Source organism: Mustelus asterias, chromosome 1 (genome assembly GCF_964213995.1).
Source record: "Mustelus asterias chromosome 1, sMusAst1.hap1.1, whole genome shotgun sequence".
Taxonomy (NCBI): Eukaryota; Metazoa; Chordata; class Chondrichthyes; order Carcharhiniformes; family Triakidae; genus Mustelus; species Mustelus asterias.
In genome coordinates, this window is record NC_135801.1 from 49812165 (window position 1) to 49835845 (window position 23681).

General features: G+C 42.9%; 1 protein-coding gene across 1 annotated transcript in view; it reads right to left on the reverse strand.

The window, feature by feature from the left end:
• Nucleotides 1-23681, reverse strand: part of frem3 (Fras1 related extracellular matrix 3) — a 209039-nt gene that overhangs the window by 106033 nt on the left and 79325 nt on the right. The window contains exons 3-6 of the mRNA XM_078212092.1: nt 22586-22732; nt 18779-19009; nt 16615-16740; nt 7993-8244 (exon numbers count right to left, since the gene is read on the reverse strand). Coding sequence (XP_078068218.1) covers nt 7993-8244; nt 16615-16740; nt 18779-19009; nt 22586-22732 — 756 coding nt within the window. The remainder of the gene's footprint in view (nt 1-7992; nt 8245-16614; nt 16741-18778; nt 19010-22585; nt 22733-23681) is intronic.

Genomic DNA, 23681 nt, shown 5'->3' on the forward strand with positions numbered 1-23681 from the left:
AAGTTTGCCGACGACACGAAGGTAGGTGGGGTTGTGGATAGTCTGGAGGGATGTCAGAAGTTACAGAGGGACATAGATAGGATGCAAGACTGGGCGGAGAAGTGGCAGATGGACTTCAACCCAGATAAATGCGTCGTCGTCCATTTTGGTAGGACAAATGGGATGAAGGAGTACAATATAAAGGGAAAGACTCTTAGTACTGTAGAGGATCAGAAGGACCTTGGGGTCCGGGTCCATAGGACTCTAAAATTGGCCCCGCAGGTGGAGGAGGTGGTTAAGAAGGCGTATGGTGTGCTGGCCTTTATCAATCGAGGGATTGAGTTCAGGAGTCCGGGGATAATGATGCAGCTATATAAGACCCTCGTCAGACCCCACTTGGAATACTGTGCTCAGTTCTGGTCGCCTCACTATAGGAAGGATGTGGAAAATATTGAAAGGGTGCAGAGGAGATTTACAAGGATGTTGCCTGGATTGAGTGGCATGCCTTATGAGGATAGGCTGAGGGAGTTTGGTCTTTTCTCCTTGAAGAGACGAAGGATGAGAGGAGACCTAATAGAGGTGTATAAGATGTTGAGAGGCATAGATTGGGTGGACTCTCACGAGGCTTTTTCCCAGGGTGGAAATGTCTGCTACGAGAGGACACAGGTTTAAGGTGCTGGGGGGGTAGGTACAGGGGAGATGTTAGGGGTAAGTTTTTCACACAGAGGGTGGTGGGCAAGTGGAATCGGCTGCCGTCAGTGGTGGTGGAGGCGAACTCAATAGGGTCTTTTAAGAGACTCCTGGATGAGTACATGGAGCTTAATAGGATGGAGGGTTATAGGTAGGTCTAGAAGGTAGGGATGTGTTCGGCACAACTTGTGGGCCGAAGGGCCCGTTTGTGCTGTAGTTTTTCTATGTTCTATGTTCTATATCCACTGGAGCTTATAAGAATGAAAGGTAATCTTAGAACCATACAATGCAGAAGGAGGCCATTCAGTCCATTGAGTCAGCACCGACTCTCTGACAGAACATCTTACCCAGATTTTTGATAAAGCAGGGAGCAAGGGTTATGCAGGGCAGAGAGCAGACAACAACCAGAACAGTCATCATCTCATTGAATGGCACAGCAGGCTCAAAGGGTCGAACGCCCTACTTCTGCTCCCTAAGTCCTATGATGATACATAATTGAAAAAGGTGAATTTTAATGAGCAATAAAGTTATAGTTTATAGAAGGTCTTTCTGCTGAATATTACGACAGAACATCGCTCATCCTAAACCTCTTCTGGTGTACATACAAAGAATTTCTTCAAATAAATTACTGCCTTTAAATACTTCTAATGGCCCAGTCTCCACCATCCTTTGGGGCAGAGCATTCCAGAGATTCACCACCCTCTATGGGAAGAAATTTCTGCACACCTCAGTTTTACCTTGTAGCCATGTCCCCTTGTTCGAGACTCTCCCACTGGTGAAAACGTCTCACCATCTACCCTGCTGAGCCCCCTCAGGATTTTATATATTTGAATAACGTCACCCCTCACTCTTCTAAATGCCAAGGAATGCAGACCCTACCTATTTAGTTTCTCTTGATAGGACAACCCTCTCGTCCCAGGAATTAGCCTGGTGAATCTCCTTTGGACTGTCGCCAATTTTACTGTATCCTTTTTTGGATAAGTGGACCAAAACTGTATTCCAGGTGAGAGCTTACTAACACCCTGTACAATTGCAATAAAACCTCCCTATATTTATACTCCAACTCCTTTGCAATAAAGGCCAAAATGCTATTTGCCTACTTCACTACTTGGTGGACCTGCCTGCTAGTTTATTTGTGATTCCTGCACCAGAACACCTCGATCCCTCTGTACTTCACTCACCTACAGTCTCTCTCCATTTAACCTGTCTTCTGATTCCTCCTACCAAAATGATGAGTAATTACTGTGAAATGCTGTCCATAAATATTTTCGTGGAATTTCTTTATCCCAAAAATGATAGCCAACCCCTCTTTCTCGATCTGAGAGGATGCCTTTTCTGCATCAGTTCGGGTCCTTGAAGTATAGCTGATGGGTCCTTCTAAGCTGTCCTTCATTTTATGTGACGAAACAGCTCAAATTCCATAAGGAGATTCATCACCAGTGAGAATGATTTATTTTGAAGGGTCAAAATGGACTAAAAGGACAACTGCAAGGGTTGTTTCACTTATCTGAAAGCTTCATTTTGCAGTGTCTTCCAGTACCATTTCTGGCATTTATTTAATAATGCATGTAGTGGTGCCAATATTGTAGACAAGTTTTGAATAAAACTTCCATAATAATTTACTATTCCAAGAAAATATTTTAGCTCTGACACTTTCTTTGGGGCTGGTGCTTCTTTGGCGTATAGGTCCTCGATTTTAGGTATGAGATACAGTGGAGCCCCGTTTTAACACGATGGTTGGGGTCCATAAAATGTGATCGCGAATGTTATCGGGGTCGCGCTAATTCACTAAACCGGAAATAGTAAAAAAAAGGGTCCATCGCACGATCGTGTAATGTCGAATTTTGCCACTTGATTTACCATTAATTTATACTCCCCACATATTCCAATGGTTTTGTCCAGCTTAACTCCGCCAATTGCACAGGCTTGATAATACCCAAATCTTCTAACCATCTAAGTTCAGTCTCCACCTTCTCACGGAGTGAAAAGGATGCAAGCCTTGCTCTGTAAAATTTTGGTGTAGCCTCAGGATGCACATAAATTTTGGCTTTCAAGCCTAGTATTTTGTCCAGTTCTTCTTGAAATATCTCCTGGTATCTCTTGAGGATGTCATGTAGGTCCCCTTCATTAATTTTTAAAATTTCTATCTCATCCAATTTCATTTATTGAAGCCAATCACATCTCATCAAGCTTGGCTCTTTGTCCTCCACTACAATTAAAGGCATTTGGACAGACTGCTGTCTATAACTTACAGATGCTGTTGTTGTTCCCAAAATCCGTATAGCTTCATCCATATACGTCACCAGCCTGGTTGCAGTGTTTTTTAATCTCAGGGGCTGAACCCTCCCTGTAGATATTGATGAGTTTGTTCTCCCACTACTTTTTGTTCTCCCACTACCTCCATTAACCATTAGTGAGGGGAGTCACTTTGCCCATCTTAATAGCGTTCAATCTGAATACACCTGATCCTTCTTCAGAATTACTCTCTTCGCTGTGCAGTGGAGCAGATTTTTTTTCCTCTAGCACCGGGTAGCTCCTGTTCAGCTTTGCACTTGATACTTATCTGCCCCTTTCTCCCAAAGGCATAATACACACTTCCCTAAACCTATACTTTTCCTAGGGGTGGGCACACCAATAGCATTCTTCACATTCTTCGTTTGTAGACTGAATCTCTTCTACCTCTGCACTCTCTCTGGTTCTCTCGCCACATCCCTGGCACTACTGCCATTGGCAGTTTCCCTCCAAACCTGGTGGAACTCGCCAGCTTGCAAGCTTTGAATTTCCATCGCACGTTTTTCTAAACTTTCCATAGCAAGAGCAATTTCTAATGCCTTCTTTAGGGTATTTCTGCTGACAGTATTTTCTATATGGCAGCATTATTCACCCCACATACTAGCCGGTTCTCAACATCTCATTAAGGGTAGACCCAAATTCACATGTTCAGCTGATTGCCTCAACCTGGCCGTGAAAGCTTCTATCACCTGCCCGAGGGCTCTTGTTATCGAGTTAAACTTATATCTCTTCATAGTCACAGAGCTTTGTGTGATAATGCCCTTTTACTATTTAAAGTTTATTTATTAGTCACAAGTAGGCTTACATTCACACTGCAATGAAGTTACTGTGAAAATCCCCTAGTCGCCACACTCTGGCACCTGTTCGGGTAGACTGAGGGAGAATTTAGCATGGCCAATTCACCTAACCTGCACATCTTTGGATTGTGGGAGGAAACCGGAGCACCCGGAGGAAACCCACACAGACACGGGGAGAATGTGCAAACTCCACACAGACAGTGACCCAAGCCGCGAATTGAACCAGGTCCCCAGTGCTAACCACTGTGCCACGTTCATTTCTATGAGTCCTTTGAAGGTTTTAATGTCAAGAGCGTCCGGAGAAGTCAAGCTTATCAACCTATTGGTATGGACACCACAGGCTGTTAGCAAAATTACCTTCTGCTTCTCCTCCCCCGCTATTTTGTTTACTCTGAAGAAGTATCGCAGGCGTTCAACATATTGAACCCAATCCTCCAAATTAGGGTCAAATGCCCCAAGCTGTCTGAGCAGAAGCATTATGATAACTCACTGACTGCTGGATAGACGAGCTACCAACATGTACACAAAGTCTGCTCTACCGTTTTCCGTGGCAAATGGAAAATGCTTCATTGATCCTCATCACCAAATGCAATATCTCAGAAAGAGTGGCGATCACCAAGTGGAATAACTAAAGAACTATTTATTAACAGGAATGACTATATACAGAGAGTTAAAAAGCTGTTACTGATTGCTTCGACCCCAGTCTCCAGGCTTCCTGGAGAGCCCATGCTCAACTCCAGGATTCGCACACTTCTGCCTGATTGGCAAAATGGGTCACATGACCCTCCGAAACCTCGTCCCTAAAAGGAGCTCACTACGACAATAAAGGATGTTTTTGAGGTTAGTTTCAGTATTAATTTTTTACAAATGTCATTGAGGCCAACTTTACCCCAACCTGTCTGATGGTATAAGATGCACTGTTGGTTTTTATACACAGCATGGTTTTACACTCTACAGAAGTTAATGGAGAGCAAGTAATTCCACAGACCAATGGTCCCCTGAGAAAAAAAATTCTCACATTGTCACCAAATTCTTGTATCCCCCATGAGAGGAAACATCCTCCAGGTATCCACCCTATCAAGACCCCTCAGTATATTTTATGTTTCAATAAGTTCATGGCTTATTCTTCTAAATTCCAATGGGTATAGAGCCAACCTGTTCAAAAGTTCTTCATAAGATAAGCTCTTCATCCCAGGAATGCGTTCAGTGAACCTTTTCTGAACTGTTCCTTATGTAATTATATCACTATACAAAGAAGAACTATGTGACTGGGAGTTGGTTTTCAGTGGGCTGGTGCCCTTGCTATTTATGATGTATATTGATGATCTGGACTTTAATGTAGGGGCTATGATCAAGAAGTTCATGGATAACACAAAAATTTGTCGGGTGGTAAATAGTAGAGATGAGAATAACCAGAGATTGCAGGAGGATACCAATGGACTGGTCAGGTGGGTAGAGTAGTGGCAAATGGAATTCAACCTGGAAAGGTAGAAGTATTGCACTTGGGGAGGACTAACAAGGCAAAGGATTGCGCTATGGATGTTAGGACCCTGGAACATACTGAAGATCAGAAGGACCATGGAGTGCATATCCACAGATCTCTGAAGGTGGCAGGGCAGAGTAGCTAGGTAAGGTGGGATACCTGCCTTTATTAGCGACGCATAGAATACTCGAGTAGGAAGGTCATTCTGGAACTATACAAAATGCTGGTTAGGCCACAACTAGATTACAGCATGCAGTTCTGGTCACCATGTTATAGTACATAGAATCATACAGTACAGAAGAGACCCTTTGGCCCATCGAGTCTACAGCGATAAAACTACACTAAATCTACACTAATCCCACTTTCCAGCACTTGGCCCATAACCTCGAATGTTATAGGAAGGACGTGATTGCACTAGAGAGGGTGCAGAGGAGATTTACCAGGATACTGCCTGGGCTGGAGGGTCTGAGCTATGAGGAGAGATTGGATAGTCTGAGGCTGTTTTCCTTGGAGCAGCAAAGGTTGAGAGGGGACCTGATAAAAGTGGATACAATTATGAGGACCATATGTAGGGTGCTTAGGAAGGCACTCTCCATTTGTAGAGAGGTCAATAACCATGGGACATTGATTTAAGAGAAGAGGGGAGTTGAGGATAAACCTTTTCACCCAGAGAGTGATGGGATTCTGGAACTCACCCCCTGAAAAGGTGGTTGAGTCAGAAACTGTCATAACATTTAAGAAGTATTTAGATATTCACTTGCGCTGCCATAACCTTTGACTTTGGGCCAAGTCCTAGAAAATAGGATTAGTGATTTTTGTGGACTAGCATGGACATGCTGGACTGAATGGCCTCCTTTTATGCTGTAAACATCTATGAATCTCAAAATAAGGAAACCAAAAACTGTATATAGTACTCAGAGGTGGTTTTATCCAAGGCCCTGTACAGTTGCAGTAAAACTTCCCAACCTTCATATTCCATTCCTCTTGCAATAACAACATTCCGTTTGCCTCCCTAATCACAAGTTGTACCTGCATACTAACATTTTATAATTCATGTGCCATGACACCCAGATCCTGCTGTAGCACCAAGTTCTGCAATCTCTCTCCATTTAAATTATTTGCTGCTTTTCTATTCTTCCTGCCAAAGGAGACAAGTTCACATTTTCTCACATTATATTCCATCTGTCACATTTTTGACCACTCAATCTATCACTATCCCTTTGTGTTCTGCTATTCGGATATTTTTTGTCTTTGGATATATAGTTAGGAGGAATAAGTAGTGAGTTGTGAAAACCAAGCTAATAATAAGAAATTGGAGGAAAGGTTTTGTGTCCTTCAGTGGTGCATTAAACAGTTTGTGAAGCAAGGGAAAACAACCTCTGTCAGAGGAGATTTGGCGCTCATACCCGTATTTCCAAAGACTTGCTGATTCCATTTGATTCCCGAGGGATAGTGGTTTCTCGGTGTTGCCCTTCCTGCTAGCGGGATCTTCTGGTCCCACCAATCTCAATGGCCTTTTGCATTCCTTGCTTGTCACAACATCGGGAACTGACGATGACAATTTGTGGTGCCAACCATCATGGTGGGATGACGTGTGTTTGTCATTTCTGCCAAAAGCCATCAGAAAGCCACACCCTGCCTCACCCTCTTGCACTTGATAAGATCGGACCCATAGAGTACTCATCTCTCTATTCGTACCACATTGCCACCAACTAATATTTTGTCTCCTGAATTTTGTGTGGCTCATCGAAGTCTGTGCCATGGCAAGCAAGAGGCTCATAAATATTTAAAATCTGAAGGCATTCAACATTATTTGATTTCCAGTGTTAATTTTAAACCCTGCTATGCGACTCTCATTGAGTGTCAGACCTGCCTGGCAAATCTGGCAGCAATTATAATCGCATTAAAAAGAGGCCTGGTTTCCTCATTGACCATGAGGACCCGACCAGCTCTGGGCTGCACGACCACAGCGTGGTCTCTTCTGCCTCCTTGAACATAACTGCCTCTCTGGTCCCCATCCTGCACCTCCCACCTCTGCAATGACTTATCTTGGTGTGAGGGAACGCTTCCTTTAGTCCTGCAGTGACAGAGTCCAGGTGTCCAAATTCCCACTCACACCCATCACATCATTGCCAGCAGACTTCTGTGGGCCTCAACATTCTAAAAATTAAATAAAGCCCCGGAGATAAAACAGCAAGACTAGATTAGCTCTAAGTTGAAAACTGGGATTAATAGATTTTTGCTAACTTAAGGTAATAAGGGATTTGTGGCAAAATTGGATATGTGAAGGATCAGCCATGATCTCATTGGCAGCAAAACAGGTTCGAGGGGTTAAATGGCCAAATCTTGTCCCTATGTTTCTGTCTGTAGCCTGTCACTACCTCTCATAGCACTGACACACCTAATTAAAGTCAGCAAGAAAGTGATAAAATGGGCCAAGTGGGTGCTGTGCATAAACTGAAAGACAGTGAGCGTAATGGGCTTTATAATATTTTTATTCCCCTCTCCATTTATGCCCGAATGCTAACAATTGACATTTTCCCCCATTACCTAATAGCTGACTACTTATATACATCAAAAAGCTCACACGGAAGTAAATACCATCAACACCAATTAACATGCACCCCTCCTAATTAGCAATCAATTAACTTATGGACCAGTTGTCTTTTCTAACAACTGTAAGCCCACTATCCAGATAATTTTAATGCAATAGGATAACTGACAGGTCTACCATGTGTATATATGACTTACCATCAGCCATATCTGGAAGAATGATGATACGAGAAGTGGGATATTGTTTGCCAACCTGACCACCCATGAACATGCTGAGTGTGATGTTGAAGCTCTCTTCCTCTTCATAAAGCGAATCATCAATGATGACAATGCGACAGAACTTTTCTGTCTCCTCTTTGTCAAATCGAATGATGCTGGTATGATCCTCTGGACGGGAGATGAAGTCTGAATAGGACAAGATGGTACTTGGAATAGTGCCAGTGGCAGTGCCTGCAGGATAAGTGTAAATATGTTAAACACATCATCTCTCCAGAGAAAATCTGAATTTCCCTTCTTCACAGAAAAAAAAACATGCATTTTCCCAGTGAGTTTCATGACTGCAGAAGTTCCAAGGCAAATAAATTCTGACTGGAGTGCAGTCACTGTTGTAACATAGGAATGAAAGGATGCGAATGGGAAAGATTCTGAGCCATTCAGGCGAAACATGGAACCCCACTGTTTTCTTCCTATTTATTAAATTCCTTGGGCATAATTGTAATATTTTAATGATATAAAGCACTTTACTGGATTTGTGATGCTTCTGATAAAGAAAACAATGCATGGATTTACAGAATCAAAGAATACTACAGTGCAGAAGAGGCCCTTCGGCCCATCCAGTCTGCACCGACACATGAAATGCCCTGATCAGCCCACCTAATTCCACTTGCCAGCACTTGGCCCATAGCCTTGAATGTTATGGTGTGCCAAGTACTCATCCAGGTACTTCTTAAAGGATGTGAGGCATCCCGCCTCCACCACCCTCCCAGGCAGTGCATTCCAGATCGTCACCACCCCCTGAGTAAAGAAGTTTTTCCTCAAATCCCCCCTAAACTTCCCACCCCTCACTTTTAACTTGTGTACCCTCGTAACTGACCCTTCAACTAAGGGGAACAGCTACTCCCTATCCACCTTGTCCATGCCCCTCATAATCTTGAACACCTCAATCAGGTCGCCCCTCAGTCTTCTTTGCTCCAACGAAAACAATCCAAGCCTGTCCAACCTCTCTTCATAACTTAAATGAATGAATACTTTTCTCCAGTGTTCACCAAGGAGAGGGGCCATGTTTTTGAGGAAGAGAAGGTGTTACAGGCTAATAGGCTGGAGGAAATAGATGTTCGGAGGGAGGATGTACTGGCAGTTTTGAATAAACTGAAGGTCGATAAGTCCCCTGGGCCTGATGAAATATATCCTAGGATTCTTTGGGAGGCAAGGGATGAGATTGCAGAGCCTTTGGCTTTGATCTTTGGGTCCTCACTGTCCACGGGGGTGGTGCCAGAGGACTGGAGAGTGGCGAATGTTGTTCTTCTGCTTAAGAAAGGGAATAGAAATTACCCTGGTAATTATAGACCGGTTAGTCTTACTTCGGTGGTTGGTAAATTGATGGAAAAGGTCCTTAGGGATGAGATTTACGACCATTTAGAAAGATGCGGATTAACCCGGGATAGTCAGCACGGATTCGTGAAGGGCAAGTCGTGCCTCACAAATTTGATTGAATTTTTTGAGGAGGCAACTAAGTGTGTTGATGAAGGTAGGGCAGTTGATGTCATATACATGGATTTTAGTAAGGCGTTTGATAAGGTCCCCCATGGTCGGCTTATGATGAAAGTAAGGAGGTGTGGGATAGAGGGAAAGTTGGCCGATTGGATAGGTAACTGGCTATCTGAAACCTGGTGTTGTTAAACTTCTTACTGTATCTGATCGAAGACAGAGGGTGGTGGTGGATGGAAAATTTTCGGACTGGAGACAGATTGCTAGCGGAGTACCACATGGTCAGTGCTTGGTCCTCTGCTCTTTGTGATTTTTATTAATGACTTAGAGGAGGGGGCTGAAGGGTGGATCAGTAAATTTGCTGATGACACCAAGATTGGTGGAGTAGTGGATGAGGTGGAGGGCTGTTGTAGGCTGCAAAGAGACATAGATAAGATGCAAAGCTGGGCTGAAAAATGGCAAATGGAGTTTAACCCTGATAAATGTGAGGTGATTCATTTTGGTAGGACTAATTTAAATGTGTATTACAGGGTCAAAGGTAGGGTTCTGAAGAATGTGGAGAAACAGAGAGATCTTGCGGTCCATATCCACAGATCACTAAAGGTTGCCACTCAAGTGGAAAGAACTGTGAAGAAGGCCGATAGTGTGTTAGCTTTTATTAACAGGGGGTTGGAGTTTAAGAGCCATGGGTTATGCTGCAACTGTGCAGGACCTTGGTGAGACCACATTTGGAATATTGTGTGCAGTTCTGGTCACCTCACTATAAGAAGGATGTGGAAGCGCTGGAAAGAGTGCAGAGGAGATTTACCAGGATGCTGCCTGGTTTGGAGAGTAGGTCTTATGAGGAAAGGTTGAGGGAGCTCGTGCTGTTCTCTCTGGAGCAGAGGAGGCTGAGGGGAGACTTAATAGAGGTTTATAAAATGATGAAAGGGACAGATAGAGTGAACGTTCAAAGACTATTTCCTCGGGTGGATGGAGCTATTACAAGGGGGCATAACTATAGGGTTCGTGGTGGGAGATAAAGGAAGGATATCAGAGGTAGGTTCTTTACGCAGAGAGTGGTTGGGGTGTGGAATGGACTGCCTGCAGTGATAGTGGAGTCAGACACTTTAGGAACATTTAAGCGGTTATTGGATAGGCACATGGAGCACACCAGGATGATAGGGAGTGGGATAGCTTGATCTTGGTTTCAGATAAAGCTCGGCACAACATTGTGGGCCGAAGGGCCTGTTCTGTGCTGTACTGTTCTATGTTCTAAATGTTCCATCCCAGGCAGCATCCTGGTAAATCTCCTATGCACCCGCTTCGGTGCATTCACATCCTTCCTATAATGTGGTGACCAGAAATGCACACAGTACTCCAGCTGTGGCCACACCAAAGTTCTACACAACTCCATCATAACCTGTCTTCTTTTGTAATTTATACCCCGATTGATAAAGGCGAGGTTGCCACATGCCTTTTTCACCACCCTATTTACCTGTCTTTCCGTTTTCAGAGATCTATGGACAAACATGCCAAGGTCCCTTTGTTCTTCGGAACTTCCCAGTGTCAGACCTTTCATAGTATATTTCCTTGTCAAATTACTCCTTCCGAAGTGCATCACTTCACACTTTTCAGGGTTAAATTCCATCTGCCACTTATCGACCCATTTGACCATCTCGCCTATGTCTTCCTGTTAACCCATTCACTCAACCTCACTGTTAACCACCCGACCAATCTTTGTGTCATCGGCAAACTTACTGATCCTACCCGTCACATAGTCATCTATGTCTTTTACATAAATGACAAACAATTGGGGGCCCAGCACAGATCCCTGTGGTACGCCACTGGTCACTGGCCTCCAGTCACTAAAGCAGCCATCTGTCACCACCCACTGTCTCCTACCGCTAAGCCAATTATGAATCCACCTTTGTCAGATCACCCTGTATCCCAGGTGCATTTGTCTTCTTAATAAGTCTCCCATGTGGGACTTTGTCAAAGGCTTTGTTGAAATCCATGTAAACTACATCAACCGCATATCATCTACACATAGATTCATAGAAGCCTACAGTGCAGAAAGAGGCCATTCGGCCCATCGAGTCTGCAACGACCACAATCCCATCCAGGCCCTACCCCCATATCCCTATATATTTTACCTGCTAATCCCTCTAACCTACTCATCTCCAGACACTAAGGGCAATTTTTAGCATGGCCAATCAACCTAACCCGCACATCTTTGGACTGTGGGAGGAAACCGGAGCACCCAGAGGAAGCCCACGCAGACACGAGGAGAATGTGCAAACTCCACACAGACAGTGACCTGAGCCGGGAATCGAACCCAGGTCCCTGGAGCTGTGAAGCAGCAGTGCTAACCACTGTGCTACCGTGCCTTGGTTACATGCTCAAAAAATTCAATCAAATTTGTTCGGCATGACCTCTCTCTGAGAAAACCATGCTGACTATCCCTGATCAAACCTTCCCTCTCCAAATGGTGATTTAGACATTCACTTTTTTATTACAATTAAACAGCTCCGCCTCGAGGTTTTTCCTTGACTGGTTGATGCTCTAACTAGGAAGCTGAAAAACAAAATCCCTTTTTATTTGAAAGAGCTTCTATCTCACTGAGGAAAAGTCAGCACCATCCATATCTAACAACCTGCTCTGTAAACTCTGCTCACACTTTGACAGGTGTGACAAATTCCACTACAAATCCTGAGGGAACCTGTGCTGCAATGTATATTTTGTTCTCGGAACTTTTTCAGTCTTTTTCGCTTTATCTTTTATAAAGACAAGATTAAAGGATGAAAATAACTGCGTAAGGGGTTATGATCAACATGGAACAATGTTCAATTTCTTTATCCATAAGCCAGATAAAATTTGCGGAAAAGACCATTAAAAAACTGCCAATGTAAATATATTCCTTTGTACTCTGAAATACTGACGTTCACTAGGACGCAATGCTTTTCTATTTGTTGCATAGAACATAGAACAGTACAGCACAATACAGGCCAAGCTTTGTCCGAAACCAAGATCAAGCTATCCAACTCTTTATCATTCAGGTGTGCTCCATGTGCCTATCCAATAACTGCTTGAAAGTTCCTAAAGTGTCTGACTCCACTATCACAGCAGGCAGTCCATTCCACACCCCAACCACTCTCTGAGTAAAGAACCTACCTCGGACATTCCTCCTATATCTCCCACCATGAACCTTATAGTTATGCCCCCTAGTAACAGTTGAACGGTTGCATCACTTGAAGTATTTCATGTACCTCACATCTGTAGCATTGTATATGTTATGCTTCAAATGGGTGATCAGCAATGCTGCAGCAGTCATGAAAAGCTTCAGTTAAAATGGATATGGTATGAGAGTTGTCATGCTTACTGTGGTTGCCCTCTTCCAAATGATAAATTGGCTTGAAGGGAGGTTGGCATTCGGGTTTATCGTAAGGAGTTTCATTTTAACATTGTTTCGAGCTGGGTGTGACATAGGATCATGTGACCCAATCAGTGCTATTTTGGAGTGACCTCTCCCTCTTCGCGAACTTTCCTCTCACTGGCCAACCAACCCAATACCCGACTGTGAGAGGGGGTTCAGAATAATCTGGGACTAAAAGATTAATGAATTAGAGTAGATTAATTTAGACGAAAGTCACAAATTGCCTGGAATATATGTTACAAAAGTACCTCTTTGCTTAGAGACACATATAACAAAGAACAAAGAAAATTACAGCACAGGAACAGGCCGTTCGGCACTCTACGCCTGCACCGACCATGCTGCCCGACTGAACTAAAACTCCCGACCCTTCCGGGAACCATATCCCTCCATTACTGAGTAATGCCTCAGTAATGTGAGTCACTGCAGTTTGGCAGCATGAACAGAGCAGTAGCTGGGCACTCAGTCTTTCTGATCTAAAGCTCAGTGTTCTGACTGGTTTGGCGACTGGTACATGACAGGAACAAGAGGGGTCCCAGCCTCCTCCCACCCCTGGCAGTCTGAGTCTAACTGGAGGAACACTAAACATTCCCAGTCCACAGTGATTAGAGGGCAGAGGGCCGGGAACAGTGGGCAGGCAGTGTTGAATAAAATTCAGAAGTGATTATTAACGAGGCCAAAAGAATTCACCCTGTCCAGAGAAAGACAAGACAGCTGAGGCAGCAGGAGGATTTGATTTGATTTGATTATATAACCACTGTTGGAGAATTTAAACATGTATTTTTGAATATTCTGTACTAAAAAGCAGATACCTTGGTCAATGGCACGGTGCTCTAGGTATGATGGGATGTAGTCAAGTAAAAAGAACCACATTCTTTGGAACAATACAGGTACTGAGTGCAGCTCTTATCAGTGTGGACTCCAGATAGTCCTAGCAATCCCAGACAGTTAATGCGAGGAGCCTGTGAGAAAAACTTTCAAAGCCCATGAACTCACATAGTCCCATGCTGTCAGAGAGTAAATGTTATTGGCCATGGTAAATAACCCACACTAATAATGATTGGCTCACACCCTGCTGGGGTGAGCAGAGAGGACGGGCAAGTGACTTTTCAAAATTGAATAACTGTAATACTGAAAGTGATGTGCTTTTAGAGTAGCTTTGGATCCCCACCAAAACTGCTCTCCCTCGCTGCGTTGAACCAGGTCTGGGAAATAAAGGAACGTCATTACCAGAATACTGTCTTTGCGAGTCTTTGCATTAGCTGAACCATAGTTCAGCTTAATGCTTCGTGTTTGAAGAAAAGCTCTAACACTGACACTCCCAGTCACTGGGTGATCCTTTCAGTCATTGGCTGATCTTCTCAGTCCACAACCCTCCTTCTTGTGGCTTACCTCTGTTACCCTGCCATTTGAAGTTGCTCTCGCTCCAAAGATCCTCATCCTGCCTCTCACTGCCATTCTCCCTGACCTCGGAAAATGGAGGTGGGACAGGGAGCAGCAGGGTCAACCAGCAATCAAGGAGCGGAGTGCGAGAGGCGAGGAGAGGAAGAGAAGGGGACTGGGAAAGGAAGAAATGAGGAGAGGAAGGGAACAGGAGTGGGAGAGGGAGAGTTGAGGAAAGATGAAGAGTGGAGAGGCGAGGAGAGGGAAAGGGAGAGGGAGAGAAGAGGAGAAGGAGTGGGAAAAGAAAGGGAGAGGTGAGATGGGGAGAGGTGAGATGAGAAGAGGTGAAGAGAGCAGAGGGAGAGGAAGTGGAGAAGAGTGGAGTGTGAGAGGAGAGGGAGTGGAGAAGAGTGGAGTGGAGTGGAGTGGAAGAGAAGGGGGAGGGGAGAGGACAGGAGGGAGAGGAGAGGAGTGAGAGGGGCAGGGGACTGGAGGATTGGCAAGTGATACAAGTGGCATGTGAAAGCTAAGTCCAATTGGTTTATTCCTTTTATATTTTTTAATTATTGTATTTTTAAAATTATTTCATTTCCAAATAGGAATTTAGTAATTACAGTATTTCAGCTTGTAAGCTATCATGTTTCAATTTTTTTTCTGATTGAGTTAGTTCCTACAGAACCAAACTACACTTTTCACATTGGCTATAATGGAAAAATCTGATTCATTTAACATGGCCTTGCGTAAGGTTGCACTTTTCAATTACACAGTGGGCACTTACTGTAAAGGAAATTTTGAACATGGAACATCCCATCAATGTTCTGGTATGTAACTGTCCTAAAGACAAATCAATCATTGGATTGGAAAGATGGGGGCGAGAAACTCTGAGGGAAAGACAAAACAAAGTGGATCTGAGAAAGTCCAACTCATCAATTTCAAGCGGTTAGCCTTACAGAGGAGGTTTAGCAGCCTGACACTGTGGGGCAGGAAGCAAACTCTCCCTGAGATTTTGTATGACCTCAACACTTAGAAAACTGCTTTCCCCAATGATCCACTGCTACCTAAGGAGTTTGGATGACCTTTAGCCCTGTGACTTTCTAAAGATCATTGTTGGCAGATGAAGCTGCCTTGCTGTGACAAACAGAGGGGTTAAAAGGTATTACATTTTCTGATGGAAGGCCAGTTAGAACTTAAAAATCACTAACCAGAACAAACATCAGCCTCTGTTTATGTGTCCTAGCAAAACTATAGGACTCCTATACTATTAATGTAGAAGGGAAAGATAGCTCCGATATGTAATATATTCACCATGTTCCAAAGCAAACCTCTGTTCAGTTATTTAGTTGCTCAGTAGCCTTCATTAAACCTGTACCTTTGTGGAACTTGCTTTACAAAGACATTGTCAGTAGATTAACTTTCTGGACCAGACACCTCTGGTATCCAGGTACACCCCTTCAGCCCTCCTGTGATTTTAATGGAACCCAATTTCAAACACGCACAGACTAATTGCTTTTCTTCAGCTGCAAAAAAAGCTTCAAAAAAATCGAGGACATCTGTTGATGTACATTGATCTTACCTCTGATTTAAAAGCATTGGGGCTGAAATTCTGTGGCTGTCACCACAAAAGGCCAATGCACCCTCCCCCAGAGAATTCCAACTAATGACAGAAGACCCTCACAATCTTACCAGTGATATTGGTACAATAAGTCTGTGTTTTACACTGCCCTGCTTTTAAGTTGTTTTGTTTTAAAGCCATTTTTATTTTCGGTCCGTATTCCCCTATTTAAGTCAAGATTTCCACTCTAGAGTCATTGCTATCATCGCTGTCTTTTCCCCTCTCTTCCACTGTTCACAAACGTAAACGTCTCAATTGAATTCCCTTTAGAAAGTCCCTCTCAGTCCATCTATACCAGATGTACTGAAGAAACAGCAAACATGTGGAGGAGAACCTATTTTCAATCTGGAAGCAGTGATTCACATCTTCCATTTGATCTGTTAATTCAATGATTTGCTATCTGTGTGCTCTTGGGATGTTGGATACTAGACTGCACATGTTCATGAATGTTGTCAAAATCAAATTATTTGATAAGAAATACCTTCATGCAGATCTCCACTGAATTCTACAGAAACTTCTCATTTACTTTTGATTCACCTTCCATATCACTCCTGGATGATTAATTAGATTTTTGAAAAAAAATCCTCGATGTAATCCTCATTTTCCTTTACCTGCATTATTTGCATTATCAGTATTTGTCCACATAACAATCCCTGCACTCCAGGTGTTTTGATGATGTCCCAGAAATGTAAGTATTTGTAATTACCTTGCTGTGTGAAGCAGATGACCATGAGTTCCTGGCTCAAATCACCAGCCCTCCTCACAGGAATGAGCACTTCTCCAGTATCCTCCTCAATTCTATATTCTGACAGGGGAATGTACACTGTTGATTCTGTTGAAAAGGAAAAAGAGTGATTGGATATCAGTATTGAACAACGTTAAATTCTTCGCTGGTCACTAATTTAAGCGCTCTAATATATTTGGGGAGGAGGACTGAAGTGTCATTCCATCATAAAGCAGTTGCAAAAGACATAAAGGTAAGTGATTCTCTTTCAAATGCAGCCAATTCAAGCGAAGGCTAAAAATTATGTTCAAAATCCTTCCAGCGGGCTAGCTGTGAGGTGGCAGAGCTGGGAAAATAACAGAGATTGGCATCAGAATATTTGAGAGACTCAAAACTGCATCAGACACGCACACAAAACTGCATTAGACGCACACAACAAAACTGCATTAGACATGCACACAACAAAACTGCATTAGACACGCACACAACAAAATTACATTAGATGCACACAACAAAACTGCATTAGACATGCACACAACAAAACTGCATTAGACACGCACACAACAAAACTGCATTAGACATGCACACAACTGCATTAGACACGCACACAACAAAACTGCATTAGATGCACACAACAAAACTGCATTAGACACGCACACAACAAAACTGCATTAGACACGCACACAACAAAACTGCATTAGACACGCACACAACAAAACTGCATTAGACACGCACACAACAAAATTACATTAGATGCACACAACAAAACTGCATTAGACATGAACACAACAAAACTGCATTAGACACGCACACAACAAAACTGCATTAGACACGCACACAACAAAACTGCATTAGACACGCACACAACAAAACTGCATTAGACATGCACACAACAAAACTGCATTAGACACGCACACAACAAAACTGCATTAGACACGCACACAACAAAACTGCATTAGACACGCACACAACAAAACTGCATTAGATGCACACAACAAAACTGCATTAGACACGCACACAACAAAACTGCATTAGACACGCACACAACAAAACTGCATTAGACACGCACACAACAAAACTGCATTAGACACGCACACAACAAAATTACATTAGATGCACACAACAAAACTGCATTAGACATGAACACAACAAAACTGCATTAGACACGCACACAACAAAACTGCATTAGACACGCACACAACAAAACTGCATTAGACATGCACACAACAAAACTGCATTAGACACGCACACAACAAAACTGCATTAGACACGCACACAACAAAACTGCATTAGACACTCACACAACAAAACTGCATTAGACATGCACACAACAAAACTGCATTAGACACGCACACAACAAAACTGCATTAGACATGCACACAACAAAACTGCATTAGACATGCACACAACAAAACTGCATTAGACACGCACACAACAAAACTGCATTAGACAAGCACACAACAAAACTGCATCAGACACTCACACAACAAAACTGCATTAGACACCCACACAACAAAACTGCATCAGACATGCACACACTACAACTGCATCAGACACTCACTCTACACTGGGACCTTATAATGTGAGATTGTAATGAGCACTCACTCACACAGCCTGTATAATCATTCTCATTGTTGGACTTTATGGACATTTACACTCTCAGGGAGATGATATCACCCACTCCCCCACTTGCTGAGACTACTGAATCTACATATTGAAGTTATTGAATGAAAAATCATGCAGAGCAAATTGCAGGCAAGCAATTCCAAACACCGCTTTTGTGCTTCTGTACATGTTTGTCTCCTCTTGCACTTCTTTCCAAATATGTCCTTCCATTTCATCGTGTTCACACTATTGTCTTCATTGATGATCTTATCACTGTTTTTTTCTCATTGACTTCACTTCAGTAACGCAAAACAGCAAGTCCCTCACCTGCCAGTCCTCCATCTTCTCTAATGATCCAAATGTGATTTGAAATGTCACCTCCGAGAAGGCGAGCCATAAATATCATAAAAGACTGAATTGCAAGCTAGTCTCTGAGTGAAGAATTCAGTACTCTGAACATGTTATAAAGTTATTTTCAAGCAAACTAGTGAACTCCATAACAAGGTCATTTTAATCAAATCTGCCTTCATGCAATTCTTACCATCAGCAGGATCAATGATCTCAACTGTCGCAACTTCTGGGAACTCCAGAGCAGCCATGACAGGGTCAGACAGAACAATCTGGAATGTTTCAGAGGTCTCAAATTGTTTATCAGCAAGTATCTTTACTCTCCAGGTAGCAGTAGACTGGCCCGGGTTGAACTGGACCTGTTTTTGGGACTTCCCTCTGAAATCTTTATCCTTTTCAGCACTGCCATCCTTGGTGGAAATACCTAGAAGGGGTAAATGAAGCTGATGCCATTCTTTATTACATGACTCTGATTTCATTACAATTTTAGCTCCTATATCCTGAAGAAGTCCATTTTTAAAATATAAGCATTTTAACTTGTTATGGTATTTCTAATCACCGTGAGATAAAGCAGGGTGGGTGACCCACTCCACCAAATTCATCCCCAAATATGAGAAAAGAATGCAAAGCCACCCCCTGCCTCCTCACCTTCATTCCCCAGCCCCTGGTCAATCTATCTGTCATATGATGAGTCTTAGGGCCCGATTTTACCATCAAGTTGCGTCCGTTTTCGGGCATGAAAACTTGGTAAAGTCGGGCATGAGGTGAGTAGCATGATCTGCGACCACCTACACACCAGTTCCCCCTTTACCAAGGGGGCAGGGGCAGGCATTATCCAGCCCAGGAGGGATGTGGCAGGGGAGCAGCATTCTATCATTTTTTTTGCGCATGCGTAGCTGTAGGCTCCGATCGGAGCGGCAGGGTTTCAGGGGCATTAAGCCCCACCCTTAAGCTTGTGCAGCGCGATTCGGAATCGCTGATATTTTTGCAGGCAGAGTGCGTATGGGGGCACCTCAGAACGGGCCTAAAAGTCCGATCTGAAACTCCCAGTTTCAAGTCCGCCCAGCACTTAGAATCAAAATGGTAAAATAGGGCCCTTGGAGTATTATAGTGCTATGCACTGTGTGCCTATGTGTCAGAGGGTGAAGAAAACATTTGTGACTGTTTATATTGTTTCAAGATGTTTGCTCTGCTAGGTTTTGTGCATGTTCCCAGTTATAGAAATCGTTAACTTCGTGATTGAAGTAAGAAGATGAGGAAGATGTTATCTAAGACCACTTGGTTAAAGACAATACCCCAGAAAACATGCACAATTTACCTGAGTTGGCTCAAACAGCAACATTTCTGTAAAGATGCACTTCCACAGACTTAATTATTGAACACAAAAGGGATTTATTAATAAGAATTGTTCAGCAGCCTCATGGCTACAGCTCGCTCTTACATATATCTCCTGCACAGGAGAGCTCCCCCTCCTGGAGTGATTCTTACTCTGAGTCCCAATTGGTCCCCCAGGCCAGGTGACCCTTCATCTGCTGTGTTGCCCTTAAAGGGACACTCATCACAGCGCCTTGTGTTCTTCATCACTGCAATGTGAATAAGTACCACCCATGCCTATAATCTTGCTTCAAATGGACATAAGCTTGGACCGAGGAATATGTGGAGAGAAATGATCTGCCACCTGGTAGCTTTGAGGGTAGAAAGATTGATGTGAAAGTGTCCCAAGTTCTGACAGTTGGCCCAAATAACATTCCAGCAGCATTATCCACAGAAGGCAAGTTTTATTTGTTTGAATTAGCGATGCAGATGGTGGGGGGAGATGGAAGGTAAATCAGCTGGGTTCAATAGCAGGCAGGTGATTCAATCACCAGATTACCTGCCGTTCATGTGTGAAGACAAATATTTACACCGCTACCTGCGTGTCTGCGTGGGTTTCCACCGGGTGCTCCGGTTTCCTCCCACAGTCCAAAGATGTGCGGGTTAGGTTGATTGGCCATGTTAAAATTGCCCCTTAGTGTCCTGAGATGCGTAGGTTAGAGGGATTAGTAGGTAAATGTGTAGGGATATGGGGGTAGGGCCTGGGTGGGATTGTGGTCGGTGCAGACTCGATGGGCCAGATGGCCTCTTTCTGCACTGTAGGGTTTCTATGATTCTATGATTTCTTTGATACCTTTAGTAGAATCTTATTCCAATAATCGATTTAATTATGTATTCACTATCATATTCCAAGCTCAGCCAAAATGATTAAAGCAAAAGAAACTTGGGTTTGAAAGCAATTCTCCAGCCATAATCCATTTTTGTCAGAATAATTTGAGGCATTAATTTGTCTTTAAAACCCAGTTGTTTCTTTCATAAATCGGTTAATCCACATCATCTTTGTGATTCTTTTTAAAGCGTATTTAAAAAATTTGAGCATCAGTCAAAGGAAGGGAGGTGATGGCTGTGTGATATTATCACTAGAGTATTAATCCAGAAACTCAGCTAATATTCTGGAGACCCGGGTTCGAATCCCTTCACGGTAGATTGTGGAATTTGAATTCAATAAAAAATATCTGGAGTTTAGAATCTACTGGTGACCATGAAACCATTGTTGATTATCAGAAAAACCCATCTGGTTCACTAATGTCCATTATACAGTAAATGGTAGAACGCTTAGGAGTATTGACAGGCAGAGAGATCTGGGCTACATGTCCACTGATCGCTAAAAGTGGCAATGCAGGTGGATAAGGTAGTCAAGAAGGCATACGACATGCTTGCCTTCATCGGTCGGGGCATTGAGTATAAAAATTCACAGGTCATGCTGCAGCTGTACAGAACCTTAGTTAGGCCCCATTTAGAATATTGTGTACAATTCTGGTCACTACATTACCAGAAGGATGTGGATGCTTTGGAGTGGGTACAGATGAGGTTTACTAGAATGTTGCGTGGTCTGGAGGGTATTAGCTAGGAGGAGAGATTGGATAAACTCGGTTTGTTCTCACTGGAATGACGGAGGTTGAGGGGTGACCTGATTGAAGCTTACAAGATTATGAGTGGCATGCACAGAGTGGATAGTCAGATGCTCTTTCCTAGGGTATAAAAGTCAAGTCCTAGGGGACATAGGTTTAAGGTGTGTGGGGAAAAGTTGAGGAGATGTGCGAAGCAAGTTGTTTTCCACAGAAGGTGGTGAATGTCTGGAATGCGCTGCCTGGGGAGGTGGTGGAAGCAGGTACGATAAGATACATTAAAGGGGCAACTAGGCGAATACATGAATAGGATGGGAATGGAAGGATACATATGGTTTTAGTCTAGGCAGGCATCATGATCAGTGCAGGCTTCGAGGGCCGAAGGGCCAGTTCCTGTGCTGTACTTTTCTTTGTTCTTTATCCTTTAGGGAAGGAAATCTGCCATCCTTACCTGGTCTGGCCTACATGTGACTCCAGAGCTACAGCAATGTAGTTGACTCTTAACTGCCTCCCAAAGGCAACTAGGGATGGACAATAAATGCTGGCCAGACAGCAATTTACACATCCCAAGAATGAATGAAAAAAATTAATAATATTGTTAGATTTGCAGTTACTATCATTCAATTATAAATAAAAGGCAGAACCTCACTGAAATTACCTTTCCTGGACACAACTAGAGACCTGCTGATAATGGAGTTGAATAAAGTCTTATGTTTCCAGCCTTTATCCCGGTAATTCTATTTTCTTTTTTCTGGCAGTTGACATATTACAAAATACACAATGGCCAAAAGGGAGCACTGATGTTTTCCTTTGGGCAATGTTTGAAAAGTGTTATTAAATTCTTTCTTCATGCAAAAAAACATTAGGATGACTAATTGAGACACTCACAGTGAGAGGCAAAGTGGTAGTAATTATTGAGTGAGTACAAATGTTTATCGTATGCTTTGGTCCAGTCACATACTCCTGGTGAAACACCAACAATCTTTGAGGTTCCTGCTGTAAAGCAGCAGTGATACATTAATAAATAGAAATAAATAGAAATCTAGGCACATGCTTACCGATGAAAGATGTTTCTCCCAAGTATCCTCTTCGTTTCAGTGTCACTTCTAGAAACCGGGAGTCCTCATCCACCAAATAATATTCTCTCTCCAAGGAAATCCAAGCCCAATTCAGACGGAATGGCTGACTTTTCAGTTTATTTCCTCCTGTGGTGATGTGAGATAAATAAGACAATCATGTTGGAAGACAGTCACATGCATAGGCTGCACATACTGCAGTAGCAGTCAATCTAGCAACACACAGTATTTTACAATCAGGATGGACTACAAACAGGGTCATAGCATCTTTGGTTTCATGCTCAAACGTGTTTTTTACTCAATTATCTCAGTATCTACCTTGTGGACGGCTCATTGGAGTAGTTTCTTTACACATTGACTGGAATGCTGTGATATTTTACCGCATTGTCTGCAGATGCACATTTCTATTGTAATACAACAATAGCTTGCACATATAAAACATTTTTAGTGTAGACAAAATGTCTTAAGATATAAGGCATGAAAATGAAGAAGGTATTGGATGGGGTAATCGAAAGCTTGGTCAAAGAATTTAAAGGAGGATCCTAACAGAGGAGAGGTTGGTGGAGGAGTCATAGGTCTAGCGAGGAAATTGGAAAGCATGGTGCCTCACTGACTGAAGACAAGGGAGAGCACTATTTTAATTGAATTTGGAGATAACAAAAGCATGGGTGAGAATTTCAAAAACTATAGAAGAAGTTAAGGTAATGGGAGATATTTTTGAAGCTATTGTTAAGAACAATGTGTAGCCTTAAGTTTAATTGATATTTATATTTGTGTGTTAAGAAAGGTGGAACATGGTTTCAGTTTCATTTATCGTGTTTTTGTGAGCTTGGTCCAGGAGGTCTGGAGGGTCTCCGAGCAAAACGTTCAGGCTTTCTGGATTTATTTGTATGCATGCATTTTTAATGAGATTTTACAACCCTTAAAGTGAAGAGATGAGTCACAAAGTGATTTGGGGGAAAATACAAAGAAGAAAAAACAGTTCTGCTGCTTAGTGATAGTGCTCCAGTGACGCACAGAGACACTGGAAAAGATAGAAATGAAGTTCAGAACGTGTGGGTGGATTTTTTCCATCCTG